A 25,335-nucleotide genomic window follows, 5' to 3' on the forward strand; every position below is an offset into this window, starting at 1 on the left:
AATCTCTGGGTGTGTCACGTGATGCAGACGCATGCGCTGTTTTGCTGAGGTAAGACTGGTGGGAAGACATGGTGATGTTTGGAGAGAGTATAAATAGGACTCAACTGATAATAACCTGGTGCTTGCATAGCTAGCCTTGCAATGCTTCGCTGGTCTCAAGTCTTTGCTGATTTTCACTTCCTTGAGAGAGGCACAGCGGAGAACTTTCCTGGGTCCCCGCTGCTCCTAATCACTCCCGCTGTCTCTGAGGCCTGGCTGCTTCTGCTGGATCACACCACAGCTGCCTGCTGTCCTGACACTACCGAACGGGACTGCTGGTATCCTGACAACGGAGATTGCAACTGCCCCAAAAACTACTTCTAAACAGGTCCACATCCCTTTGTCCTGTTTACCATTTTTTCTCCCCTACCTCCAGACAGTGGGCTTGAAGGGGGCCGGGGGTTGAAGTGTTGAGAACACTTATTAAAAGTTAAGTTTTAAAACATCTAAGCCTACAAGCTTTACCAGCATTTATCCCATCACGTCTGCTACACCGCCTCTGTTCTAATGTGTGTCTCCAGTGAGGCAGCAGAAATGAGTTTGCCTCAACGCATCTGTCAAGCTGCATGAAGGCTCACACCGGGAAGCTTGGTGATCAACGACTCACCAGATGTGTTCTGACTGGCCCTCCTCCAGACTCCGTTCCTGTGTAACAAAGACAACCCCTCCCTCTTGTTTCATTATTTCAGTCAAAATGTGGATTGTGAGAGATGAATGCAATTAACGCACCATTAAATTTTAGCATCCATTCTGGATGTTAGACCATCTCAAGCCCATGCATACTTCTACACATCTTACCTAAATGCAATGTCAGATCAGCATGCATCGAAAATTTAACATTCATGCTTGGTTTAACAAAGTGCCAAGTTAATCAATACTGCTCCACACACTGGACACCAAAGAGTACTGCTATTAGCTTAGGCATATGATCAAATTTCCTACATTAAAACAACCCAGGGCTCGAGAGACGGCTCAGTGGTTAAGGCATTCAGCTGTTCTCCCAAAAGACCTAGATTAGATTCAGAGCACACAAATGGTGGCTTACAAAGGTCTGCAACTCTCGAGTCCCAGGGTATCCAATACCCTCTTCTGGTTTGTATGGGCACCAGGCATGTGCATGGTACACACAGATTTATGCAAAAATACTCATACAGATAAAAATAATGAATAAAATGTAAAAAGGGACCCCACTGGATTTCTATTCTTTTCATACACACACACACACACACACACACACACACACACACACACACTTTCTCAGATCCTTACCACAAGGTCATAAATATATACCCATTTTCACAGATGCACACTGTCAAGTACTGTACAGTTTACCATCCGAGCTCTTGCTCCCACCTGTCCTAGCCTTGCATCACCAGTCAGAGCTGTACTCTTCCAGCTCGTTTCCCATCACCCCCATTGATACTGAACACATGGGTCCAGAGAGCTGTGCTGGTCTCTGGCGGCAGTGTCACAGTAACCAGACTGCAGCATAAGAAAAACTGCTAACAGAGCCAACAGCTTCCAGCCAGCAGATCAGCTGGGTCCCACCTTTTCCCAGAGGAGATCCTTCCTGCCCACAGATGCTCTGGAGCAAGGCTCGTGGGACACCTCTCTAAAAGGTGAGTTTATGTCACTGGGTTCTGTTAGTCTCAGAGGGCAGGAAGTAGAGGAAGAATCAGCCCCACAGTCTAAAGACAAATGCAAAGACAAGAAAATACTGCCACAGAAATGATCAAAGCAGACAACTGTGTAATAACGTTTCTTGCCTGGAATAACGGGTGCATTAGCTGGGCTCCCCTTGGCTAGACTGCCAGCTCACTGAGGTGAAGACCAACCCACTCAAATTTACACCCCAGCTAGCAAGGCTCCTGGTTAAAAGGCACACTTTAAAAATAACCACGGATGGATGTTTATAGAACGAATGCTATTTAATGTGTCCCTTCCGGAAGCCAAGTGTTCAGAAGAGGACTCTTGTACTCCCTGTAATCCAGTGTGTCTGTTGGGCACACAGCAGCCAGAACATTCAACAGGTGTAGTCCACAGGCAGGCCCCCTGTTTTCCAAGCAGGGTGGAGGTGTGGCTCTGTGGTAACTTGCCTGAAAAGCACGACCCTGGGTTCAGTTTTCCAGCAACTCAAAATACAAAATAAAACCTCAAACCCAACCAACAAAACAACAGTTGGCCATTTTAGGTCATTTAACATAAATTCAAGCCAAATCATAGTGAAGATATTTGTAAGAAGCGCGCAGCTTGAGGTGCGCCTAAGAGTACGCTTCCTTCGAAATCAGTCTAGAAAACACATCCAGGGTTCCTTGAAGGACCGAATTTTGGTTTCTGAAGAAAGCAAAGCTGTTTCCCCGGGTAGTAGCAGCACCTCTACAGCTAGCCCTGGCAAGGATCATGCAGTCTGTAATTCTCGGCGCGCCCCTCGCATTTACAGCGGATTCCAGAGAAAGCCTTCCAAACTGGCTCCAAGCCAGGGGGCCGGAGCCAGCCCCGCCCCACCCGACCGCCACCTGCAGAGATGGGCGCCCCGCCCACATCCTGAGGTCACTAGGCTCCGGGCCGCGCCGGGTTGGGCTCCGGGGATTGGCCAGAGTTCGTGACGTCACGAGCCGGGGCGGCCCCGGGCTGGCGGGGCCGGGAGGTGCTCGGGTTCCTTTCAAGGCGGGCGGTGGGGTGGGGGCGGGGCGGAGGCGGAGCGGGCGGTGTAAACAGACCCGGGAGCCGTGAGCCCCGGAGGAGGCGCGGGCGGCGCCGCCATGGACTTCCAGCAGCTGGCAGATGTCGCGGAGAAGTGGTGTTCCAGCACGCCCTTTGAGCTCATCGCCGCCGAGGAGACGGAGCGCAGGATGGACTTCTACGCCGACCCGGGCGTCTCCTTCTACGTGCTGTGTCCGGACAACGGCTGCGGCGACAGCTTTGTGAGTATATGCGACGGACGCGCTCCGCTTCGCCCGAACTCCTCCAGGGCGTCCGGGTGGAGAGGATAGCGGTGGCAGGGGCCAGGGCGCCGGGGAGCGGAGGTGTGGCGACCTCTTGGACCATCCCGCACCCAGCGCGTGGCTAAGAGCATCCCAGGGGAGCCTATGTGTAACACCCACCGGGCGGGGCTCACAGTCCCTGCGGCAGGATCCGAGGTCCGGGAGCCGTGTCAGTCCCCCTCGGGTCTCAGACACAACTCTGCAGCCGCCGCTCCCAGCAGGGACCCCTCCCCAGCCTGCGAGTCTCTCTAACGGACACAAAGCCTCTGTCCACACCCGCAATGCTAGATCTTTTGGACCCTCTTTGCGGAATTACGCCCTGGAGCTTAAAAATGCAGGCGCGTGCACGCACGCTCGCTCTCCAGGGCACGCCTATCCCAGGTCTCCTGCTTCCCTAGCTCCTCAATGAGCTGCCAGCAAGTGTGTATAGCCCATGCGGGTTCTGGCCTGCCATGAGGCTACTGTCTCCCTACCGAGGCCATTCGGCTTTTCCAGAGGTAGAACCCCCACACCCCGGTCCAGAGGGACCAGAACCAGAAACTACAGTGGCTAAACCTTTGGCTTGCATCCCTCCCACTAGGTATTCTGGCACTGGCAGTTTAGAAAGGAGATGCGAAGAGCACGAGGTTGTGATAGGAGGTGTGGAGGCAGGGCGGGATGGCGCGCCATGGAGTGTTTGTAAGCTCTGTAAATAATAGTCCCCAAATGTAAGATGGTGGCAGCTGGGGAATGAGGGTAATCGCGTGGTCGCGTGGTCGACAGCCTGAGGCTGGAGGCGCTGCTGCTGCAGAGGGAGATGGGATGGTGCATGGTACATCGACCAACTTGGCTCATCAGGTGGAATGACAAAACTGGGCATACCCCCCAGGACCCTGGGTCGGCACACCTCATCTATCCGTGGAAGTTCAGCCTAGGATCGGTGAGACCCGGACAGGACAGGTGCAGGCCGGTGCACATCTGCCCAATAAAGTATGCTCCTGGCTTTGGGTGGCAGCTAGATTTAGGTTCTGTTCACTTGTCTTCCCTTGAGTTGCCTATCCACAAAATTAGTTCTCTAATAACAGTTCTCTGGCAATCCTTGAAGTAGACCTGGCAGTCTGATACACAGCCAGAGTCCTGCAGATTTAAAGTTCAGAGATACCTGCTGTTCCCCACTGTCTTTGTTAAAAACCCTTATCGGAAACTAAGGATGTAGCTCAGTAGAGTGCTTGGGTAGTGTGTGTAAAATCCTGGGTTGGATTTCCCAACACTGCAAAAGTGTGTCTGTCATGTATGGGTGTTGATGGGGGGAGGGGTGTCACAAATCTGTAATCCCTACCCTTAAAGGTGGAAGCACATGGATCAGAAGTTCAAGGTCTTCCTGGGAGGCCTTGTGAGTTCCAAGTCAGCCTAGGATCCTGAGACCCCACTTCAAAAATCATACCTCACACAGGGCGGTTTTCACAGTGGAGACAGGCTATTGATTCATGTAAGCTCAGATTTGCCCTTACTTAGAACCTGAGCAAAGCGATGGCTGGCCATTCAATGCAGGAGATAAGGAGGATGGAAGGGAATTCCTTGGACACACTAGAACTAGAACTTCCTCCAAGTGTCTGGAGGCGGTGATGGACAGGCTGCCAGCCACGGGTGTTTTGTTTTGTTTTGTTTTGTTTTTTAGTTAAACTGCCCTCGAATCTGCATCACACCAGGTGTGTTAAATGCTTGCCTTGGGAATCTTGTCGTTTTTCTAGGAATATCTGTGAAGCGTTTGAGGAAATCCTGAGTGAAGTAGCATCTCTGCTATTTGGAGAGTTTGTTAACAGTAAGGCTACTATATAGAATCTTTCAGTTTACAAAGTTGAAGATCACTTAAATAGTTGCAAACACCGGTGAAGGCTTGTTCTTTCCTTGGTCAGAGCTGTCCAACTTGCCGATGATGACACTATGCCTATAAGGATAGCTGGTTAGCTCTGAAGGCATGTAGCAATGGTTAGCCCTGATTCTGTTCAGACACCCAAGTGCACAGTTCTGTCTGTGTTCTTGGGAACATCACTCTCTGCTAGGTTTAAACAACTGTGTCCTCCTGTTTCCTGACTTCAAGTGGCAGCCTCTTGTCACTGAATGCCTGGCAGGACTGCTTCGAAGCATGTCTAGCTTATGGTGCTCCTATTTGGAAGTCCCTGCTAGTGTCATCGCTGTAAATGTCATTGCCATCCACTCGATAACTTCCAGCCTCCAAACCTCCTAACTCCCCCCCTCTTCCCCACTCTGAGTCCAACATTGTGAGGAAGGCATATGCAGAGCCCTTTTCCTCCATGCCTGTGAGGGCACTTGGGGGTGAACCCTCACATGGTTTGTCTCTTCTTGTACCCAAGCATCCCGACCAGCATCTCTAAAGTAGCTAAAATATGATCCGGAGCTGGGCATGATGGGAATCCCAGCATTCGGGAGGCAGAAGCAGGGGATCTCAAGCCTTTGTGTGACCTGTCTCCTACCACTTCCTACAACATAGGCACTTCCTGCTCAGGGCCTTACCACTTGCTATTCTTTGCCTAGAACACTCTTGCTGGCCATCCAGAGCACAGTCTTTTGTGCTGGAGACCTAGATTCAGGCCCTCATGCTTGTATAGCAAGCACTTTATCCACTGTGCCATCTGCTCAGCCTTGAAAGTTGTTTCCTTTCTGGGCCACACAAAAATTCTATGAGGTAGATGTTGTACCCATTTTACAGGTGAGGAAACTGGGGCTTAATGTGTAAGAGACTCTGAAAATTGTCCCATGGTAGTTCCACAGGCTCAAGAACAAAGATGACTTTGAAGGCCACTCCAACAGGGCAGCTCCTAGGTTCTTTGTTGTCACCTCACCTCACAGGCTACCTGCCGATGTAACCCCTTTCCAAACTGCCCACCATGTTGGGAATTACGGCTTTGCAAGTGAAAGGAGGGGCTGTGCCACCCAGGCAGAGGGGCCAGGAACTGACAACTAGCCGGCAGTTCTCTCTTCTACCAATTCAGAAAGATCATCCCCAAGAAGGGGATTGTGGGCAGCCATTCAGGTATGGGGGAACAGAACTATAGTGTATGTGAGTGTGTGTGTGTGTGTGTGTGTGTGTGTGTGTGTGTGTACATACACATACTCATGTGCCCTTGTATGCTCACAAATGTGCCAGTTTGTGTCCAGTTGGAGCTCTGGCTGCCCTCCTCCGTTGTCCACTAATTGAAGAGTGCCTACAGATCACCTGAATAGAAATTACTGATTGCGGGGACGGCCGGTTTCCCTTACAGTTCCACCGCTCTGACAACCTGTCAGAAACATGTTCGGATGCACATTTTTGTGCAGTTTCATCCCCTCTGATCCAAACAGTAGCAATAGTCATATCATTAAAGGAACAGCATTCACGGCGGGACTCGTGGTCAGCCCTTACGTGCGTGTTTACATGGTTCCCATCCGTGAGCGTGTCTGTGGTGCATTTACATGGAGCTGTGCTGCGGTCCTGCAATGGTGAGAAGGAGGAGAGGCATCTCCACACCCGCTACTTTTGGTGGCTCCATCCAGAGTGGGATAACCCTACTGTGACCCATTTCTGCTGCGAGCACTGTATGAGGAGCCAAGCGCACAGTGGGAACACTTCATAGAAAAAGCTATTCCAGGGGGGAGCAAAGCCGCTCGTATGGTTAGCTAATCACGAAGAGGATACGATGGGGCGCTATGCGCCCAGATGATTGGGAACGAGCAGTTACTTATCTGCTAATTGATAGGCGGCCTGTGACTTTCAGACCTCCTCTAAATATAACCATTGTCTGTGACTTACACATGGCTGTGCCAAGGCTCCCTTAAGCAGCAGGCATCGAGGCCGTTGAGGGCACGCAAGCACAACCTCTATGGGGTGTTTTCTGCCTTCTGCCGCCTGTGTAGCCACAAGCCAGGTACCTAACCTTTTGAGCACCAGTTTCCTCCCTGACAGAATGCTCAATACAATGAGCTGGCTGCCTTAGTTATGGCTGATTGTGCTCTCCCCACTGGGTGTGCAAGTACATTGGGTGCCACAAGGTGGCTTGTGGTTTCTGTATTGTCTGCTATGTGAACAGATAGCAATTTTAGATGAAGAGACACTAAATAAAAATAGAGCAAGAGTAGTAGACACTCCACCCTTCAGCCGGGATGGTCCCTGGGGATATTGGTTTTAGGAACTTTTTTAGATGCCCAAATCTGAGGCTGCTCAGGGCTAGTATGTGAAATGATGTACACACGCCCTGCACCTAACCCTGGATGCCTTACCTGGGTTACATTACTTAGAGGGGTTAGGACAATAGAAATGTGAAGTAAGTGGGCTTTGCTTTATGCTGTTCAGGGATAATCTGTGTTCTGAGCCCCTCTTGGTCTCACTACTTCATAGCTGCAAGTCTCACAGCATGCTCCCCTCCCCCCAGGACAAGAAGGACTCAGTGGGATTGAGTTAGCTTAGTGATCTAATGTCAGTATTTTGATGACCAGATCTCGTCATCTTTCTATAGAAAGTGGAACACACTCCCTGTAGGTGACTTTCTTGTGTCGTCTTAGCTGGATGAGCTCAGACCTGATGTAACAGAAAGAGGTGCGGGTGGCCGGAAGTCACAGTGCTCCCATCCGGGCACTTGCTGTAGGAGTGGCAGGTCACTCAGGGTGGGGGCAGCGAAGGCCAAGTCACTGCAGCTCATGGCTGTGGTCAGTAGTGGAACTGCTTGAGTTCTCCATGAAAATTTGAAATGTAGCCCACCTCCGTTAAGAAACTCTGGGTGGGTCTGGAAGTCTGCATCAAGCATCCAGGCGACTGTCAACCATTAACCCTAGATCTGCTGTGCTTTCTGCTCCTCAGCAGCCCCTGCTATCACAGGAGACCTGCAACTCACGGGGGCTCCAAGCACCCTCCCTACCCAGGGCAGCCAGCATTCTTCAGTCTGACCTTCCAGCTAAGCTGTTTCTGTGGCTGCAGCTGCTTTCTCCAGTGCCTCCTGTAGTTTTTCCCTGGCTAATGTGGGTGTCTGGCTATATGTGCTTGAAGTATTTTTTCAGCTGTGGTTACAGTGGCTGTACCGTATGACCCAGGACTCTGGGACTTCAGCCACCCAATTTGTCTTTGTATGGAGTTAACGACAGACCCTGATTGGAGGCTCTGCCATCTCTCCTGGTTGCTTGCTCTCTTCTCCAGTCTGGTTTTGTGTTTCTTTCCTTTTATCATTTTTTTCTTTTGTCATCATGCACACACACACACACACACACACACACACACTTCAGGCTTATGTCTCAGGTCATCCTGTCTTGTATTCTAACATTGCTAGATACCTTTAGTTTTGAAAGAAGTAGTTTAAATAAAATTAAATACTTTGTGTTTGTAAAGACGGTAGGAAAAGAACGATTAGCAGTCTGTAAATGGTGTCTTAGCAAGTTGTCGTGTCCTCTTGCGTCTGTCTGACCCAAGCCCCATGTCTCTTCATTGTACCTTGCAGACAGTGATTTTAATTTACGTTATTTCCTCATTTTTCTGATTTATTTATGATTTTGTGTGTATGAGCCTTTTGCCTGCATGTCTGTATGTGCACTGCGTGTGGACCCAGTGCCCACAGAGGTGCTGGCTACCCTGGAACCGGAGTCACAGACAGTCGTGCGCTGTCATGGAGGTGCCAGGGAACTCACCAGCTCCCCTCCAAGAGCAGCAAGTGTTCTTAACTTCTTAGCCACTTTCACAGATCCTTAACTTTTTTTTTCTCTTAAGTCCACAAAACCCACAAGGCTGGGACTCTGGGTAAAGCTAGACAAATAGCTGAAGGCTCTTTAGGCAGAAGACCCTGTCCTGGGGTCCAAGTCTAAATTCTCCTACATAGAGCAATAAATAGCTCCAGAACTGGAGACAGGAGATTGTGTGTGTGTGAGAGGGTGGGATGAAGAATGTCTTCCTGAGGCTAAAGAAGCTTAGAAATGTCTGATGCTCTCTACCGCCAGGCGTTGGGCATGCAGACGTTCTTATAATGCCTAAACGAGACGCTTCTGCTTACTTTGTAATTTAAAGTCCAAATGCACTTTAAAAAAAGAAATCTATAAGGTTTTGTTTATGAATTCATTTTAGATTTGCCTGCTTATGAATTGATTAACCCAAGTGGCCTAGGAGAGCAATCACAGCAAAGTCACCCTGGGTATCGGGTTTACTCATCCTGTGACTCCTGCCTGTGGCAAGTGGGAAGCCCAGCTTGGTACCCTCTCTCACTGCAGATGCAGAAGGGAGAAAAGCACCCTGTGCCCACTACATACAGACCAGGCCCAGGCTGCCAGACAGCACTGTGCACGCACTGATACGCCTCTAACTTTGACTTTGCACTGACACAGTGCCTAAGGGAAGGCAGACGTAAAGCTAAGGCTGCTAGGTATTTACCCCACGTCTACCTTGGATTCAAATTTGAAAGGATCTGGAACGCTACAGATGTGGTGTGGAAGCGAGCACGGTGCAAAGCTTATTAGCTAAGCACATGGATGGTCTGGCTGCGTCTCTGTCGACTGAGAATAGGCAAGACAATGAGCTGAGTGCTCTGTAGTTAGCCTTCCGTGCGGTGTAAGAAGTAGTTGTATATGTGACATTCAGCAGCTCCGCTGTGTTAGGGTCTGTGATAGGGAAGGGTCTGAGGAGCTCTCCAGTGACTCGGTAAGGGAGTGGAGGGAACACTGGAGGAGACTGCTGGAATTAGAGCAGCTGGGCGGGTCGGAAGGCCACCATTAAGACAGTGACACGGAAAATCGGAGTATGGAGCTGACATATGCACCTGCTTGTCCCCACTTAGACCCCAGCTGTGTGGAGAATCTACACAGCCCTTGTTAGACATCCCACGGTGAGGATGAGATGTGGTCATTGGGTGGCAAGCTGAACTTTGTAGGGTGATGCCCGCTCACGCACATGAAGAGAAGCAGGCGGAGGATGCTACGGAGACATCTTGGACCATCTTCTAAGTAGGTCTTGTCTCCTGCTGCCTGGCCTCTGTGTCTCCTTCCTTTGTCCAGGCCTCAGCACTGCCTTTTCAGTTGAGAGCCTTGAGACAGACCTGTGGTCCCTGTGGGGTGTCCTGTGTTCCTGACCCGTTGGTTCTGCAGAACTACTGCCTCTTCACCCGGACTTCAACAGTCTGTTTCTCTAGCTTCTTCTAGATCTTTGACCATTATGGGGAAATCTTGCTTTAATTTGAAAGGTGTTGTGACATGGACTTCCTCGCATAGATAAGTGCTCCCCAGCCTCAGTAACAGCAGCAAACCTGGTTGCAGATTGTTGAGCATATGATATGTTGATATGTTGAGCTAGTTTGAACATGATGCCAGGGTAGGATGTCCTCCTAATGTGCCTAATGTGGACCCTGAGGAGGAGACCAGGGTGCCTACCTGATTCACAGCCGACTTTGCGTATCCTCCTAAATTCATTTTATTCTGAGGAAATTTACCAACATCCCCACTCAAGGGCTGATCTGCAGAGGGAACACCTTGTTCCAAGTTCATGATTACAAACTAGTTAATTAATTCTTCAGCTGTAGCTGGAGGCAAAGTTAAGGAATTTGAAGGCAAAGGCTCTGATCTCCCACCCACCCACCCCCACCCTAGCTTTTAAAGTCACCCTTGGCCCCACTGAGAGGCTGGGTGGGGTATTACCTGTTGGCCTCACTGGTGAGACCAGCAAGCTCCTGGGAATTCTGGGAATTCTAAGGATTTGACATGGATCCCTTGCCATGCAAACAAATGAAGAAAAGGGGGGTGGATTTCACTCCGCAATGGAGGCTGACTTCGAGGGAGGGGCTCTTAAAGCTGTGGGATAATGACTGTGTTCTTTGTTTCCTCCTTGCCGCATGGGCTGCAGCACGTGTGGAGCGAGAGCGAGGACTGCCTGCCCTTCTTGCAGCTGGCGCAGGACTACATCTCTTCCTGCGGCAAGAAAACGCTCCAGGAAGTCTTGGAAAAAGTCTTCAAGTCCTTCAGACCTGTAGGTGCTGCCCGGCTTCAGAAGCCACCCTGTACCCCTCTGCAACTGCACCTTGATAGCAGGGATGGGTGGGAAAGTGGGCAGACCCAGGATTGTTCTCCTGTCTGCTTGTCTGCCCTGTAGTATAGAGATAGCAGCCACCGTGGGGAGGCTGAAAGCCAATGCACCGTTGCAGATGCACTATGGCTGTTTGGTGCAGGGCCAAAGGCTGTTAATAGCCCTGGTTTAGAAGTTCTGACGGTGGAGGCACAGAGCCTTTACGGGACAGTGGGGTAATCCAGTTCCCACCCAGTAAATGGGGTACTCCAGTTCCCACCCAGTAAATGGGGTACTCCAGTTCCCACCCAGTAAATGGGGTACGCCTGTTCTCACCCAGTAAACCCCAAATCCACCCGGAAGCCATGGTTTTTGTTCGTGTTGCTTTGATTTTGCTTTTTATCGTAGAGGGGTTTGCACCGGGGTGGGGGGAGGGGTATGGCTGGAGATTTAGATAAAAGGATGCCCACGCTTATGCCTGTGGGGAAGGGCGCCTTTGGATCATGAGTCCCTTCTTGTCTCATTTCTCAAACACACTTGCGTAAAGCCTGCCTCCCCTCTCGGGATCTCAGACTGTATCTCCGTGGCAAGCGGGTGGTCTGCCTTCATGCTAGCTGACGAATACTCGCTCCTAGTTTGATGGCTTTGTACTTCCCTCCCTTCCATCGTCAACCCCAGCATCACAACATGCCCCGCCCTCGCTTGCTTCTTTGCCCACTCTGGTCGTAGTGCACGTGTTCGGTGGTGTGCTGTGGAATTTCTGTGTATTTCTCAACTGTTTCCAGTCCTCTCTACTAAACGTTTCAAGCTTGCTTTGTAGTCGTCTGAACAGGGAGGTTGGTTGCGTAACAGCCTGTCTGACATTCAAACACTTCAAGGTTAGTAAGTCTGCTTGGCACCCTTCATGTCTCCTGCTCCAACATCTGGTATCCCTCGTTTGTGTGTGGCATTGTCTAAGTGCAGGTCAGCGTCTTTGTGAGTTTGTGGACAGGAATAAATGGAGACCCAGGAGGATAGTACCTTTCAGAGAGGGCTTTTGTTGGACCTGCTAGGACTTGAGAGCCTTTTAAGCCTGAGGTGGCCTTCGCTGCTTGATTTATAGTTCCTAGGCACTCTGGGTGATTAGAAAAAAAAATGAAACAAATGAAAAAGCCAGGCTTCAGACCTTGTCTCTATGAGCTCATTGTCCCAGGAAGGTGGAGCTTTGGAGGCCTCCTGGGGAAGTGGGGACCCCGCCTGTTGTAGTTGTTCCTTTAGGGACCCTGGGCTTTGGCCTGTATGTATAGAATACTTTCTTACTTTCCCAGCCAGGTTAGGCTGACCTCTCTGGCTTCCAAGTTCTCACTGTACTTAAGAGGTCAGTTCCATGTCTAATGCTTAGAAAGACGTTAGCTGTTCTCAGTGGAAGGGTTGTCCTAATCATTCAGTCCACCATTAGAAGATGTGGAACTTCAGTAGTTTTGGTCTGGGAGTCTTCAATGAGAGAGATTTCAGATCAGCGGTGACCATGGGGAGAGCCAGGGGGAGGGGTGTCAGGCACAAAGACAGCTCTGAAAGCCAAGGGTTAGGAGATTGCCTGTGTTCCTGGTATATGAAATATCCAAGGAGCTACAGGGTTTGGAGTTGGGGACCTGGGCACTGTGAGAGAGGAGTTCAGGAAGACATAGGGTCTCATAGCTGTGGAAGGACTTGGGTTTGCCAGCTATGGAGAGCATGAAGAAATAGAACAGGGTGGAAGGGGGTCGGGGGAAGGTGATGTCCTTTCTTGAGAGGTGCCCTCTTGCAGACTACAGAGCTCAGATTGTCTGTCAGCAGGAAGAGGAGGACCAGAGCAGAAAGCAATGCCGTCTTCCAGGCAGATGTGAGGCCAGCTTAAAAATGGCAAAAGTGGAACAAGAGACCGGGATGCTGGAGATGTCTAGAAAGCAGGCCCAGCTTGCCTGGCTGTTGAGTTGAAGTGGAGTCTAAGCAAATGAGGAAAGATGAACCTGAGTTTCTTGGCATTGCCATAAAGGAGCTTCACAGTTGTAAACTGAGGCAGGGAGGGCTCGTGGGAGGAAAAGCTAGGGCCTGGTGCTCTTAGAGCTGAGTTTGGCAGGACCAAGAAGTCATGGGGAAACTTGTGCCCCTCCTCTCCCTGCTGCTCTCACCTTCTTTGAAATAAGGCACAGGCAGGGTTTGGCTGCTGCTCTCTTAGTTGAGAGGAGACCTTATTATCCAGTCAGGAAGTGTCTGAGCCAGGAAACCAGTGCCGTGTTTCCCTGGATGTTCTTGGGGTGTCAGTAGTTCCATAGTGGCATCACAGAGACAAATGTATTCATCTGTGACTTAAGACAGCTGCATTCTGGGTGTCAGGTGTGGGACTTTAATATGCCAGTGTGCCCTCTTCCCGTCATGACTGTTTTCACAAGGTCATCAGCCAGTCACCTGCCTTGTGCAATCTCTCCACAGAGATAAGGACATATTTCTCTGTAGCCTTCCACTGCCCCCAAGGGGCTTCGTCAACCCTGTTTACTTGACCTTGTTAAAGCTGGGCCCTCGGCAGCCGCAGCCTGAAGAGCAGTATCACCTCAAAGCCCTGCCACCTGGATGGAGCTCTATCTGTGGGCTGCGTTCCCTTCATCTTTCCTGCCCTTCCTCCACCAAAATAATCAATATCAGAGAGCCTCATTCCACACACTCTGAGATCTGACTGGATCTCTGAAGAAAATGTCACTCTTCCCCCCACCCCCCTGAGCCATCCTCCCCCCTTCTGTTTTTCTTCTGTTTCATCAGATTTCCCACAAAAATGTTCTAATTGTCTATTGCCAGCGCCCTGTTCTGGAGGGTAAAGGACAGCACAGCACATTTGGCTTTTGCCTGCTGGGAGCTGATTAGGAGGAGCACAGAGCAGGGTGAAGCCAGGGTAAAGGCAGAGCCTGTGTTGGCTCAGGCATCCTGCACGATGCTGTGTGTGAGAAATGCTAGAAGTTAGGGAGGAAGTCACTGAGGATCTGAGTACCAGGCAATGGCTTCCTGCAGGTATTCCTAGAGACACACTGAGCAGGAGGAGAGCTGACCCAGGCAGGGCCCATCTGCCTGGCTTCCTGTCTGAGTCCTTAGAAATACCCCAGGTAGGACAGAGTGCCCTGACCCTTGCTACATGGCTTCTTGCAGTTTTTGTAGCCTCTACATTTCCATGTTTAAAATGAGACCAGCTCTTATTTCACTGTCCTGCAGATCCATGGGGAATATCTAAATCAGACCACCAACACACAACTTTTCAGGTCCAGCTGCTCCAGTGTCAGGACGTGGTCACTGGATGCAACTGTCCATCTTTTCATCTAGACCGAACCCATTTCTCTCCACTAGAGCAGCCTTCTGCCTCACAAGGGAGAATCTCAGCCTGATTCTTACCTCCTCACCAGAGCCTGTCAGATCTCATTGGCTCATGAGTGCAAATGACATTGGCACTCGCTGTTGCGACCCACTGCTCTGGCAATGACCTCAGAGGTGATTAGAAAAACACCCTCAGGTGACTGTTGCTGGCCATCGAATGATCGACCTAGCTAATGCACCAGTGATAGCAATTCTTGTCTCTCTAATGGTGACCATGGTGGTCACATGTGCCTCTTTTTCATCTCTTATTTGATGATGAGTGACAGACTTGATTGCTGATAAGCAAGCAGAGCGAGAGAGAGAAGAGACGGTCTCCTGCTGCCAGATTCCCCCTCAAGTTATGTGAGCATAAGGGATGGCTGCTCTCTCAGGGAGGAGCCTCCCTCCCCTCTCTCCTTCATGGAGGTTGGGCACTGTCCCTGTGTTTGTGGCAGTGTTAAATGCTGTTTTGGCTAACATGATTGTGATGGCCCAGGTTGGTTACAGTTCATGTGGCTTCCGTGGCTTCTTCCTCTGGGTGGCCCAGTCTTATCTCAGAGGATGCTGTGACACTGTAGGAAGGGTTCCTACCAGAAAAACACTCTTGATTCTGAACACCGGTGAGAGGGAAAACCATGTTTTAAGGCTGCATCCAGTGGCTGGGGAGGCAGGGAGGATACCACACAAGAAAATCTTCATGGCCCAGAACAGTGCAATCCTTGCTTCTGTTCCTGCCATCTGGTCAGTAGCCTTGAAGAAGGGTAAGACTCCACCACTGCCAAGCTGCCCAAGTGGGACAGAAAACCCAAGAGAAAGATATTTTTTCTTGCCCATGTGGATTTGCATGAATGACATTAAAAATTGGACATTTAACCTTTCCATATCTTTTGTTTTCTGCTCATGTTGTGAACACTCAAACCTTGTCATTTTTAGTCAGGTGGTGGCCATGCCTTTAATCCCAGCAATCAGGAGGCAGAACAAGGCAGATCACTGAGAGAGGTCAACCTTGTGTACAGAACAAATTCAGGACAGCCAGGACTAAATCATGTCTCAAGAAAAGCAAAAGAAAAAACAAAACAAAGCAAACAAACAAAGAAACAAAACCTTGTCGTTTTTAGGAAGGACGGTGCCAATCCCCCCACCACAGCGTGTCTGCCGCTCCTGCCAACTCAACCCCTACCTACATCTTGCCTCTCCCTCCTAATGTAGAGAGGACTCATGAGGATTGAAACTCATCGTGAGTTTTAGGACGGGCAATTTTAAATCCCCCAATACTTTAACTGGTCTTTCTGCCCAGAGTGGGGCTTCTGGGCCCCCTCAGAGCAGAAACGCAGAGACAGGTCCCTCCTCAGGCTCATCGTGCCAGGATCTGCATTGTAGATAGTGTTCTTGGTGAGTCAGAGACATGGTCAAGCGTGAGAGATGCTGCTTCTCCCTTGGAAGAAGCATGTGGGGAAACCTGAAGCCGCAAGGACATACTGTATTCCCCAACCTTCTAGCAGATTCAAGATGTTCCAGACTCTAGAGGCCGCGTACACCTCCACTCCCAGCATAAAGACATCATCAGCCAAAGGTGGCTGATGTGGGCTCCTTCAGGGTGCCACATGCCAGTCACAGCCTCGGTTAATTTGCACTTCTGTTCACAGGACCTAAAATTAGTCCCATAGGTAACCAGGGTCTAGAGAATGTTAATTCTCAAGTGTGGCAGCTCTTCCTTTCCAATGGAGGCCTACATAGCCAGGGAAGGGTCTACTTTGAGGCTGACATTGCAGAACTAGAACTTTGTGTATGAAGTCATGTGGAAGAGTAAGGTAGGAAGCTCGGCAGGGGAAGAGGTGTGGTTAACTAATTCATTTGTCTGCTGGATCTACTTCCACAAGGCATGCTGAGTCCATGACAGGGGACTGAGAGCTACATAGGGCATGGGTTGGGGTTGAGTAACCCAAGTATCCCATGAGGAAGAATGTTTACAAACCTGCCTTGGCCGTACCATTCTTACCCATGAATGTCATGGCTAACTAAACTACAGTTTCTCTCTGGGTCTCAGAATCCTTCAGAACCCAGCTTTCCAAGTGGCCAGTTGCCACCTCAGATCAAATTGGACGGATGCATGGCAGTTAGTGGCATTCCACTCTACAGAGTGGCCTTGTGTCTCCTCTTCTGCTGCTCAGATGATGCAGAAGCTCCTGGTGCTGCTCCATCATTCCTGCTTTGTCAGACGCTGCAGCGTTCCTCTCGCGTGACCGTGAGAGCTGTTGTCAGCATCTCTTCAAATGAAAACGGACTGGCAGCACAGCAGCTGTCCGCTTTCACTGTGACCTTCTCTCTCAGGAGGCAAATTTTATCTTGGATTTCTTTAGCATGTGGGAAGGAGACAGCATGTTGTGAGACAAGGGGGCTTCTCTTTCCTTCCACAGACAGGTGAGATCGGTGTGCCAAGGATGGACAAGCTCTCGTTGCCCTTTCCCAAGTGAGCAGCAACTTTCTGGCCTGTTGGCTGCCGTTGAGTTCTCCAGAGACAGCATGCATCTGCAGTTGTCTGTGGCCATCCTGACTCGAGACCAGACATGCCTCACAGACGGTTTTGCCCTGCCTGCTTTCCTGGGGGTCTGAGAGTGAGCGTCCCAGAACTTAAGAGTATAGGCATTGTCTTAGTTGGGACATCTGGCTTACTGTTCCCTCATTTGAGCCACAGGGAGAGTGGAGGAGGAGTAGCAGGGTGATAGAGAAGCCACATGAGGAATGAACGGGCCTACCTTTAATGTCTTAATGCAGTTAACGTTAGGTCACTGGGACCACTTAGTTAAGTGGCCTGAAGGTGACAAACCTGGGGTGAAATGCCTCTTGGTCACTCTTGACTCCATCATCCCATACAGATGCCCAGGAGCACTGAGGGCTGTGGCATTCTGCCAGCACACAGTGTTGGTTTTTATTGATTGTGAGCGATTAGTGCTAATCGGTATTAATGGGAGACCAATGGCATTAAAAACTGTTGTCATGGGCTTACCACTTAAGGGTGCTCGTTCTTCTAGAGGACCTGAACTTGACTCCCCTCACTCACACTGGCAGCTCACTACCTGGCCTGTATTCACCACTGCCTGCCCCACAAGATCCTACACCTCTCGCTGCCAAGGGCACCAGTACTCAAATGTGCACACCAAAAACATAGACATGTATGCGTTTGCAAAACTGAAAAGTGTTTATCTTGAATTTGTTATGTCTCCCTGATCATAATCATAGGACATCATAGAATGCTTGTGGAACAGATATGAAAAGGAGAAATGATTTAGAGCGACTGCAGGGCACCCAGGTTTGATCCCCAGAACTCACATGATAGCCCACCAACATCCTTTACTCAAGTGTCAGGAGATCTGAGGCCCTCTTCTGACCTCGGTGGGCACTATGCATGCACATAGTACACATACATACTGGCAAAACATTCATGTACATATACACACATATACACACATACACACATACGTACACACATACACATATACACACACATACACATGCACATGCACATACATATACACACATACATATGCATATACACACATACACATACATGTACATGAGATACATGCACACATATATAAATAAATGTAAAATAATTTAAAGATGAGATGGAAAAAAAGTTGTTCACAGTCCCAGTTTTGTAGAAATACTTTACACCACACACACACACACACACACACACACACACACACACACACACACACACACACTAAGTTTTTACAAAAAATAAAAATGGCCAATGAGGCGGCTTGGTGGGTTATAGCAGCTGCTGCCAAGCCTGATGACCTGAGTTCAGTCTCTGGGCATCACGTGATGGAATGAGAAAAACCAACTCTTGGACATTATCCTGTGACCATATACATGCCGTGACATGCATGCAAACACACAGACTAAATGTAAAATTTTAAAAGAAAGCTCAATATTTGAATATATTTAATCGCAGTCTTTTTTCTCTGTGCATTCCATATGAATTTTAAGAAAGTCTGTATCATAATTAAGTTTTTACACTTTATATTCATCTTATTAAATGATTTAAAAATTCAATTTTAAGTATATGTAAGGTGTTATCTTACTAACATGCCCTAAAATTTAACCCTTTGCTACTGTACATCCTACTTGATTTGTATTTTTGTCCACGTGCCACTTATAATGAATAACCACAAGTGTTTGTGGGGAGGAGATAAAAGCAGAGGGTTGATTTGGGGACATCAGCACTGCTTGTGGTGGGATTCACCAACACCCTGGGTGTGGCGAGCAGGTGTACCACACGTGAGGTTTGTGGGGCTGTACCTCCCCCAGGTAGCCATTGAAAGCACCGACCCATTTAGACTCAGTGTGACCTCTGTTACACTTCTGAAGGCCGTGGTGGGGGAGTTGAGTCTGCTAAGCAGGTGAATTTGGACGTGTGATGCCTTTGAACTTCTGCCTGGAATGCTTACAGCTGCTGCTTTTCTTGTCCGATTTCTTCTCTGTAGTTGCTGGGGCTTCCAGACGCAGATGACGACGCATTTGAAGAGTACAGTGCAGATGTGGAGGAGGAGGAGCCAGAGGCGGACCACCCCCAAATGGGGGTCAGCCAGCAGTAAACTTCTAGGTCACCTTGCAGAAGGGGAGTAAGCCCTGTGCACCCCATGGGGTCCTGTGCTCCTGGGGTAGCCCTTTTGCATTAGCTCTTCAAAAACAGAACGTCTGGCTCTCGGCATCCAAATGAAAATGAAATACCTTTGAAATGACCACACAATATCTGTGATGAGATTTGCTCAGAAGTGACCAGAATTTCGGCCCCACTTTGGCGGGGGTCTCTATGGAGATGTCTTGGTAGCTTTTGCCTCTTTGAAGTTAGAGTCCATGTTGTGGCTGCCTGTTCCCTCTTGAGTTTATGTTAGAGAATTAATGTTTCCTAACTGGAATGTGGAGAACTCTGAATGTATTAAGGATGTGTTTTGAGTCCTCACAGGTGACCTTGCTGAGGAAAAGCATGACGGAGGAGAAACGCAGCCTGAATGTTTTATGTACCTTTTAAGTGTCCGTCAGTGAAAGGTTTTGCTTAGAAAGCATGAGTTTTAATATCTAGTCGTGATCTGCACACGTGCAAACGCAGAGGGTGAGAGCGGCTGAGGCTCCTTGGAGAGTTCACCATGGTTGCATTAGTTACCTGGGCATGTAGCAGCCAGCCACTGGCCGGTGTAAATGTTTCGTGGTTGTTTGATCGTTTTTAAAACCTGCTGATTCCAAAGCCACTTTTAAATTCTTAGAGTGGAAAGTGTAGATGGGGCAAAAGATATAAATGACTGATGTCTCTAAGCTATTTATAAACCTGCACATGAAACATTTACCTTTTCTCTTTATGATGAGATGGCAACTTATTACATCATGGGGACAGCCAGGATCTGAGCAAGTGCCCCTTAAGCTTTGAAGCCATAGATAAGGCTAACAGGAAAATAAACTAGGATAAAAATATTAATATAATGGAATCCTTTGCTTTCCTAATCTTTTATTCTTTAGAGAATGTCAAGAAAGGCTCCCAGTGAGTTAATTTATTTAAAAATTATAATTAAATCCTCCAGGGAACCTACTTGCAGTGAAATTTTAAAGGGGCATGAAAGCAAGAATCTTAATTACGGGAATGCTTGGTTAAAGGAGGATGATTTTAATGATCGGGACACAGAGACAACTCCCAGAAGTGACTGCTGTCATTATTTAGCCAATAAATACTTAGCAGGACATTCTCTGATGCCATTGTGAGACTCTTCTGTGTCTCAGGTTCTCATAACTTAGGGTGCAACAAGTGTCCCTTTGACAATGTTTGATTCCTCTGTGCTTCTGGTTTGGGAGTGTTACACACACACACACACACACACACACACACACACACACACACACACCGGTAGTATTTTAAATTAATAAAAAAAGAAAATGAAGGTGAAGACCACGACCGCCTGTGCTGACAAAAGCTTGCATGGATGGCCAGCGTGTCTGGGCATTCTCTGTTTAACCCAGGAGCAGTTCGAAGGGTGCCACACTCCTTGGTGCATTGTAGAATTCAGCTGCTGGGTGATGTCACACACCGGTTTCCATCTGCGCTTTTGGACCTGTGTGTTTTATTTTCTGGGAGAAGCTTATTAATGATTAATTCCAAGCCAAGTGACTTCTCTTGAAGTAACCCATTAGCAACGTCAGACTAAGTGCTCCTTCCAGGGGGCGAGGTCCAGCCTTGGCAGTCCTACCCATGGTCCCACCTTGTGAGCTTACAGCAGGGAGACTGAGCTCTCTGTCTTGTAGATACTGTCTTTTAAATATGGTAGGTCACACAAATAAATGGCTTTTTCAGCTAAATGAGGACACCTGAGCTCTGTTCCAAGGTAACCTGGAATTTTATACACAGAGGCTCCAAATCTAAATTTACATCTGCTTGAGCATTAATATAAGATGCATATTTTATCAAAAACGTATTTAAGCGTTGACCAGATATACTCGGTGTTACCACATTAATGTTCTCTATTTGTACACACTGAGCTAAGACTCCTCCTAGTGGTACAGAGGGCTGCTGAATCTCGTCTTCTGCCCAGGGGTCAGAAAGAGAACATCCCTGGGTGTGGTTGATTCCCAGGGCAAATCCCAGAGGCATCAAGAAGTCCATTGTCCTTGCAAACCCCCTCCTCTCTGCTGTTGTGTGTGTCCCTTCCAGTGCGGGCTTGTGTGCACACCCGAGCCTACCTGTTCCACAGTGAGACAAGTTTGACCCCTCCCAAGCCTACAGAGCTAGGCCTTTAGTGGCAGCCGTCGAGTGGGAGAAGGGTCTTTGGAAGTTAGGAGAGACACTTACCCTGGGCTGCAGGACACTGGCAGGTCACGTGACTTCTCTATGAACAGGGCTATTTGCTCTTGTAGCTTTAAGCGCTCTCCTAAGGTAGCTGCCGCAGGAAGCGTATGCTCAGAAGAGCAGCAGCCCAGGGCACTGAGGGAATGGGAAGGAAATATTTTGTTATTTTGCCAAAGATGGTGTCCTTAAGATGCTGGCCATGCAGCTACTTTAGAATATGGTGGCCAGCAGATGTCCAGATGCCTGGAGCCTGGGGTGAGCGCTATCCCAGTCAACTGACGAGATTCTGTCACTTTGAGACGTGGGTAAGCAGAGGCCGCAGAAGATGGTATGTCTTCCCCTGAATGCCAGGGACAGGCAGAGCTGCTCCTTGCCCCGTACACTGAAGGCTTTGGAGGTGGTAGGCAGGCCACCCAAGAGAGGAGATTGATGTGAAGACTAGCTGGAGGAGCATGGCGGTGAACACTTTGCTTGTTCTATCACTCAGGAAGAGAAAGTGACAGTGAAGGCTTGGTAGGTAGCAGACAGAGACAGTGCACATAAACATATAGGGAAAGACTGCTTGCTGGTCCTCGTGACCAGCTGAAATCTGAATGACGTCACTGACAGCACTGCAAAGGTGGATCCTGTCATTGAGTGACCCGTGGGGACATTTTCCTCATATCTGCCTGGTTATTTTCCTCTGCCTGGTGATGGCGCTGAACCAAGCAGGCTTCAGACATTGAAAAACAGAGCCAGGTAGGGTAGTGAGGCCTGGTGCAGTGCCTAACATCCCTAGGGTTCAACCAGACTGAAGGGTCCACTTGTGGCACCTGGGCTCGCTGCAGCATACGCTACATTCTATGTTTCCATGACCAGAGCACAAAACGTCTGCTCCGTGAGAAGATTGTCCTTGCACGCTGGTGTCAGAACTAGGTTTGCAGTGCTCGTAAGTCAAACTGGGGGGGTGACACCACTGCTCAGTGCAGACAGAAATCATTCTCTAGCACAATGCATGCCTCTGAATATTGTTTTGGTTTCTCCGAGCACAAAGAGTATGTCCAGGGTGTTGTGATCCCAGAGCGGAATTTTTAGTTATTGCATGCTAAAACTCACCAGTTGGGAAACAGTTTAATCAAATCTGGTTTTCTCCAGTGAGAGGAGTGTAGGGATGGACAAGACTTAATGTGTGCTGGGAGGAGGTGAACGGGGGCAGTGAGGAGTTAGGTCTCCATCCATCTGAGTTGTAAACAAGGCACGTAGTCCACACTTACCTCCTGGACCACTTGTGTTCTTGACTGTCTCTAGAGAACTGGGTGCTTAGAGGATGCCGGTAATGGCTTTGTGATTTTCAGATGCCCCCTGCCAAGCCGAAGGCACAGCAAATGTCCTACACACTTGGTAGAATGCCTTCCCTTAAAAATAAAATCCCTGCCAGGCAGGGAAGCTTGCCTTCAAGAGTGCTGGCTTAAGAGGGGCTGTGACGGCAGAAGGGGGGCCATGCCTGCTCTCTCCTCCACTGGTGCTCCCGTGTCAGTAAACCCAGGCGGAGGCTCCTGTCCCTAGAACAAACCTCTCGGGAGATGCCATGCGCGCCTTCTTGCATCCTCTCCAGAGATGCATAAAATGTTTTTACGTTAGAAACATTCCTCTGGCATACAAACAAGTTACTTTGGTCTGATGGCAGCTAGCATGACTTGAGAAAGTGAGGTCTTCTAGGTTTCATACAGAGTAGGTGTAGAACTTGCCGGGACGCTGGTAGCCTGTGGTCATTGGCAATGACCTTGAGCGTTTTCTGTTAGAAACCCACTCACCGCACTGCAAGGCTGAGTAGTTCCGAGCAGTCAAAAGTGTGCATCAGGCTACACAGGAACTAGCGTTCGGTTTGATTAGGACTGTGTTCCAGTTGTTCGGTATTAGGAGGGAAGCTAGCAGTGTGCTCTTCATAAACCACCTTTCCCCAGGTGTCCTTTTTGCTTCTCAAGGTTCTGTTTTAGTAAGAACCTTCTGAACTAGCAGAGACCAACACTCTGTACAAATGCTAGCCTTCTAAAAGGCACTGAAATAAATATTCAGTGCTGGGCAAATCGGAGCCCAGCTTTCCAGCCAGTACTTATTTGTGTAAAAGTGAGATTTCTCCAGAGAAGCAAATCGGAAGGAATAAAAACAAGGGGTTTTGTTGTTTGTTTCTAGGTTTTGTTTTGTTCTTGGATGGGGAGTTTTTCCTGTGTGATGCATGTGCTTTCTTTGAGTTTGTATTTCCTTTCAGAGAGCTCTCTTGTAAGTGACAAACTGTGAAATGGGTTGCCAAAAACTGTGTCCTTTGTTAGATGCTTCAAAGGGAACCGTGTAAATTCTCTCTTCACCTTGTCCATCTGCTTCCTCCTCCCTCCCATGAGAGCAAGGACCACATCCAAGGATGTAATTACCATACACTTGCAATTAAAGAGCCTTCCAGCCCTGGTGCCTTTTGTCTTCTTTACTCAGTCTGCAGATTTCGGTTACATCACTGTGTGTGATGTATAAATGAAGAGCCAGACTGTGGACACTGGGGCGGGAGGGAGCAGTTGCATCAAAGGTGGGTTGGAAGGTTAGGGGTTCACACATTTGGGAGCGTGTAACTGTCTGGCTAGTGTTCGGCAGTTTGGTCGCTCCCTTTCAACTAGTACTGGTTTCACAGGTGAGAATTCCTTTTTGCAGACCTAGTTAGGAATGCTTTGTGGTCCAATTAGAAATCCATATCCTTAACGACAGAATGCCGACAGAATGCTGTCTCTTCCACACCTTGCTCCCAGCTGCTTTTATTCAATAGACAAAGGCATGTCAGAAGGAGCTCTGAAAGTTGGCAGGAAGTTTCACTCTTTGTTTAAAGATCCATATTCTCGCTCCGAATGAGGGGGTCTGTAAGCTTCAAAATGGCTTCGCAGCCCCAGCTTGAGGCTGTGTGTGCCTGATATCATCGGAAGTCCTTGGTACCGATTCCAGGTCCAGAGAAAAGCATTCTAAGGCTCTCTGGTCAAAGACCGGCTCCAGAAGGGCCATGTAGACAGATTTCTATCATGAGAGAACTCCCATTTCTATGACTTGATCACGGGCTCGGCTCCTTTACGTGCAGGGACAGATCTCAGCATTACTCATCTCTCGCCGCCACCGCTAATCTCTGAAATCATCTGGCGAGAGGAGGGTTCTGGCCTAGACAGGTCCCTGACAGTCTGTGTGGCACTACACACACACACACACACACACACACACACACACACACACCATTCTTTTGATTTCTCATGGGTAAGAGTAAGCCCAGTGACCTTGTTTCTGATTTCCCTTGGGGGAGGAGCATCAGCAGAACACCTGTACAGCCCTCTGTAGAGGAGGGAGTGCTACAAGGTCCCATAAAGCAACAATGGTGACCTGCATGGTCATGCTTTTCTCAGGATCCCTTTCCCAAGTGAAGATCCACAGCTGTATATTAGCTCAAATGCTTGGAGGTTTCCTCCTGCCTTGCCACACACCCCTTCTCCTTATAGTAGATTGCAGGATTCAAACTACAGCCAAGAGGGAAGGATAGTGTTCCTTGCTTAGGGATATAGTAACCACTCTGGTTTCCATAGTGAAGTCAGGCAGGTGGGGTGGGTACCACAATATCCCCCAGGGCGCGCTGCACACGCATGGGTGGATTCACAACACGGGAAAAACAACCCACACTCCAGTATTTGGAGACTCCCAGGGCTGGGTGTCTAGCCCAGTGTCCTGCTGAGTTAGTCAACCAAAAATTCCTCCGTTTGTCAGGCTCAGCCATCTGGCAGTTTGGAAGCAGGGTTGAAACGCTTCTAGAACCAGCTGACACTTTTCCTTTTGATACCATAAGTGGCACAAAGCCCCTCTGAATCTCTAACCCATCTTTCCCCTTTTTGGAATAGAAAACAGTGCCGCTTTAAAACCAAGAACCAAAAAAAAAACAAAACAAAACAAACAAACAAACAAAAAAAAAACCTGGGCAAGCTGTGATTTGCAGCCAAAAAAGAAATGTGAAAAGAACCTAACATTTTATTTTCTAGGGAAACAACCCCAAAGCGGATGTCGATGCCAAAGTGAAGTGGATCCTCTGGGATGCCTTTTAATTGGAAGCCTCT

The 25,335-nt window shown here is 48.9% G+C and overlaps 1 protein-coding gene across 2 annotated transcripts; it reads left to right on the forward strand.

The window, feature by feature from the left end:
• Positions 1–2,751: 2,751 nt before the first annotated feature.
• Positions 2,752–23,670, forward strand: Mturn (maturin, neural progenitor differentiation regulator homolog). Of its 2 annotated transcripts, XM_087656598.1 has the most exons (4): positions 2,752–2,963; positions 10,870–10,992; positions 18,879–18,974; positions 19,361–19,455. In XM_087656598.1, the coding sequence occupies exons 1-4, from the start codon at positions 2,802–2,804 to the stop codon at positions 19,424–19,426; spliced, it is 447 nt and encodes a 148-aa protein (XP_087512724.1). In that variant the 5' UTR covers positions 2,752–2,801; the 3' UTR covers positions 19,427–19,455. The 2 variants fall into 2 exon arrangements, with proteins under 2 accessions (XP_087512724.1, NP_001007646.1); NM_001007645.2 differs by having other exon boundaries at positions 2,757–2,963; positions 18,879–23,670.
• The last annotated feature ends 1,665 nt before the right edge of the window (positions 23,671–25,335 follow it).

This window comes from Rattus norvegicus, chromosome 4 (genome assembly GCF_021556685.1).
Source record: "Rattus norvegicus strain SHRSP/BbbUtx chromosome 4, alternate assembly SHRSP_T2T, whole genome shotgun sequence".
Lineage (NCBI taxonomy): Eukaryota > Metazoa > Chordata > Mammalia > Rodentia > Muridae > Rattus > Rattus norvegicus.

What these genes read in the sequence shown, in the direction of transcription:
- Mturn (XM_087656598.1), top strand. Translation starts at nt 2,802, where the DNA reads ATGGACTTCCAGCAGCTGGCAGATGTCGCGGAGAAGTGGTGTTCCAGC. An exon ending in ACGGCTGCGGCGACAGCTTT is followed by an intron (nt 2,964 to 10,869) that starts GTGAGTATATGC and finishes CATGGGCTGCAG; the next exon opens with CACGTGTGGAGCGAGAGCGA. An exon ending in CGGACCACCCCCAAATGGGG is followed by an intron (nt 18,975 to 19,360) that starts GTCAGCCAGCAG and finishes GAGTCCTCACAG; the next exon opens with GTGACCTTGCTGAGGAAAAG.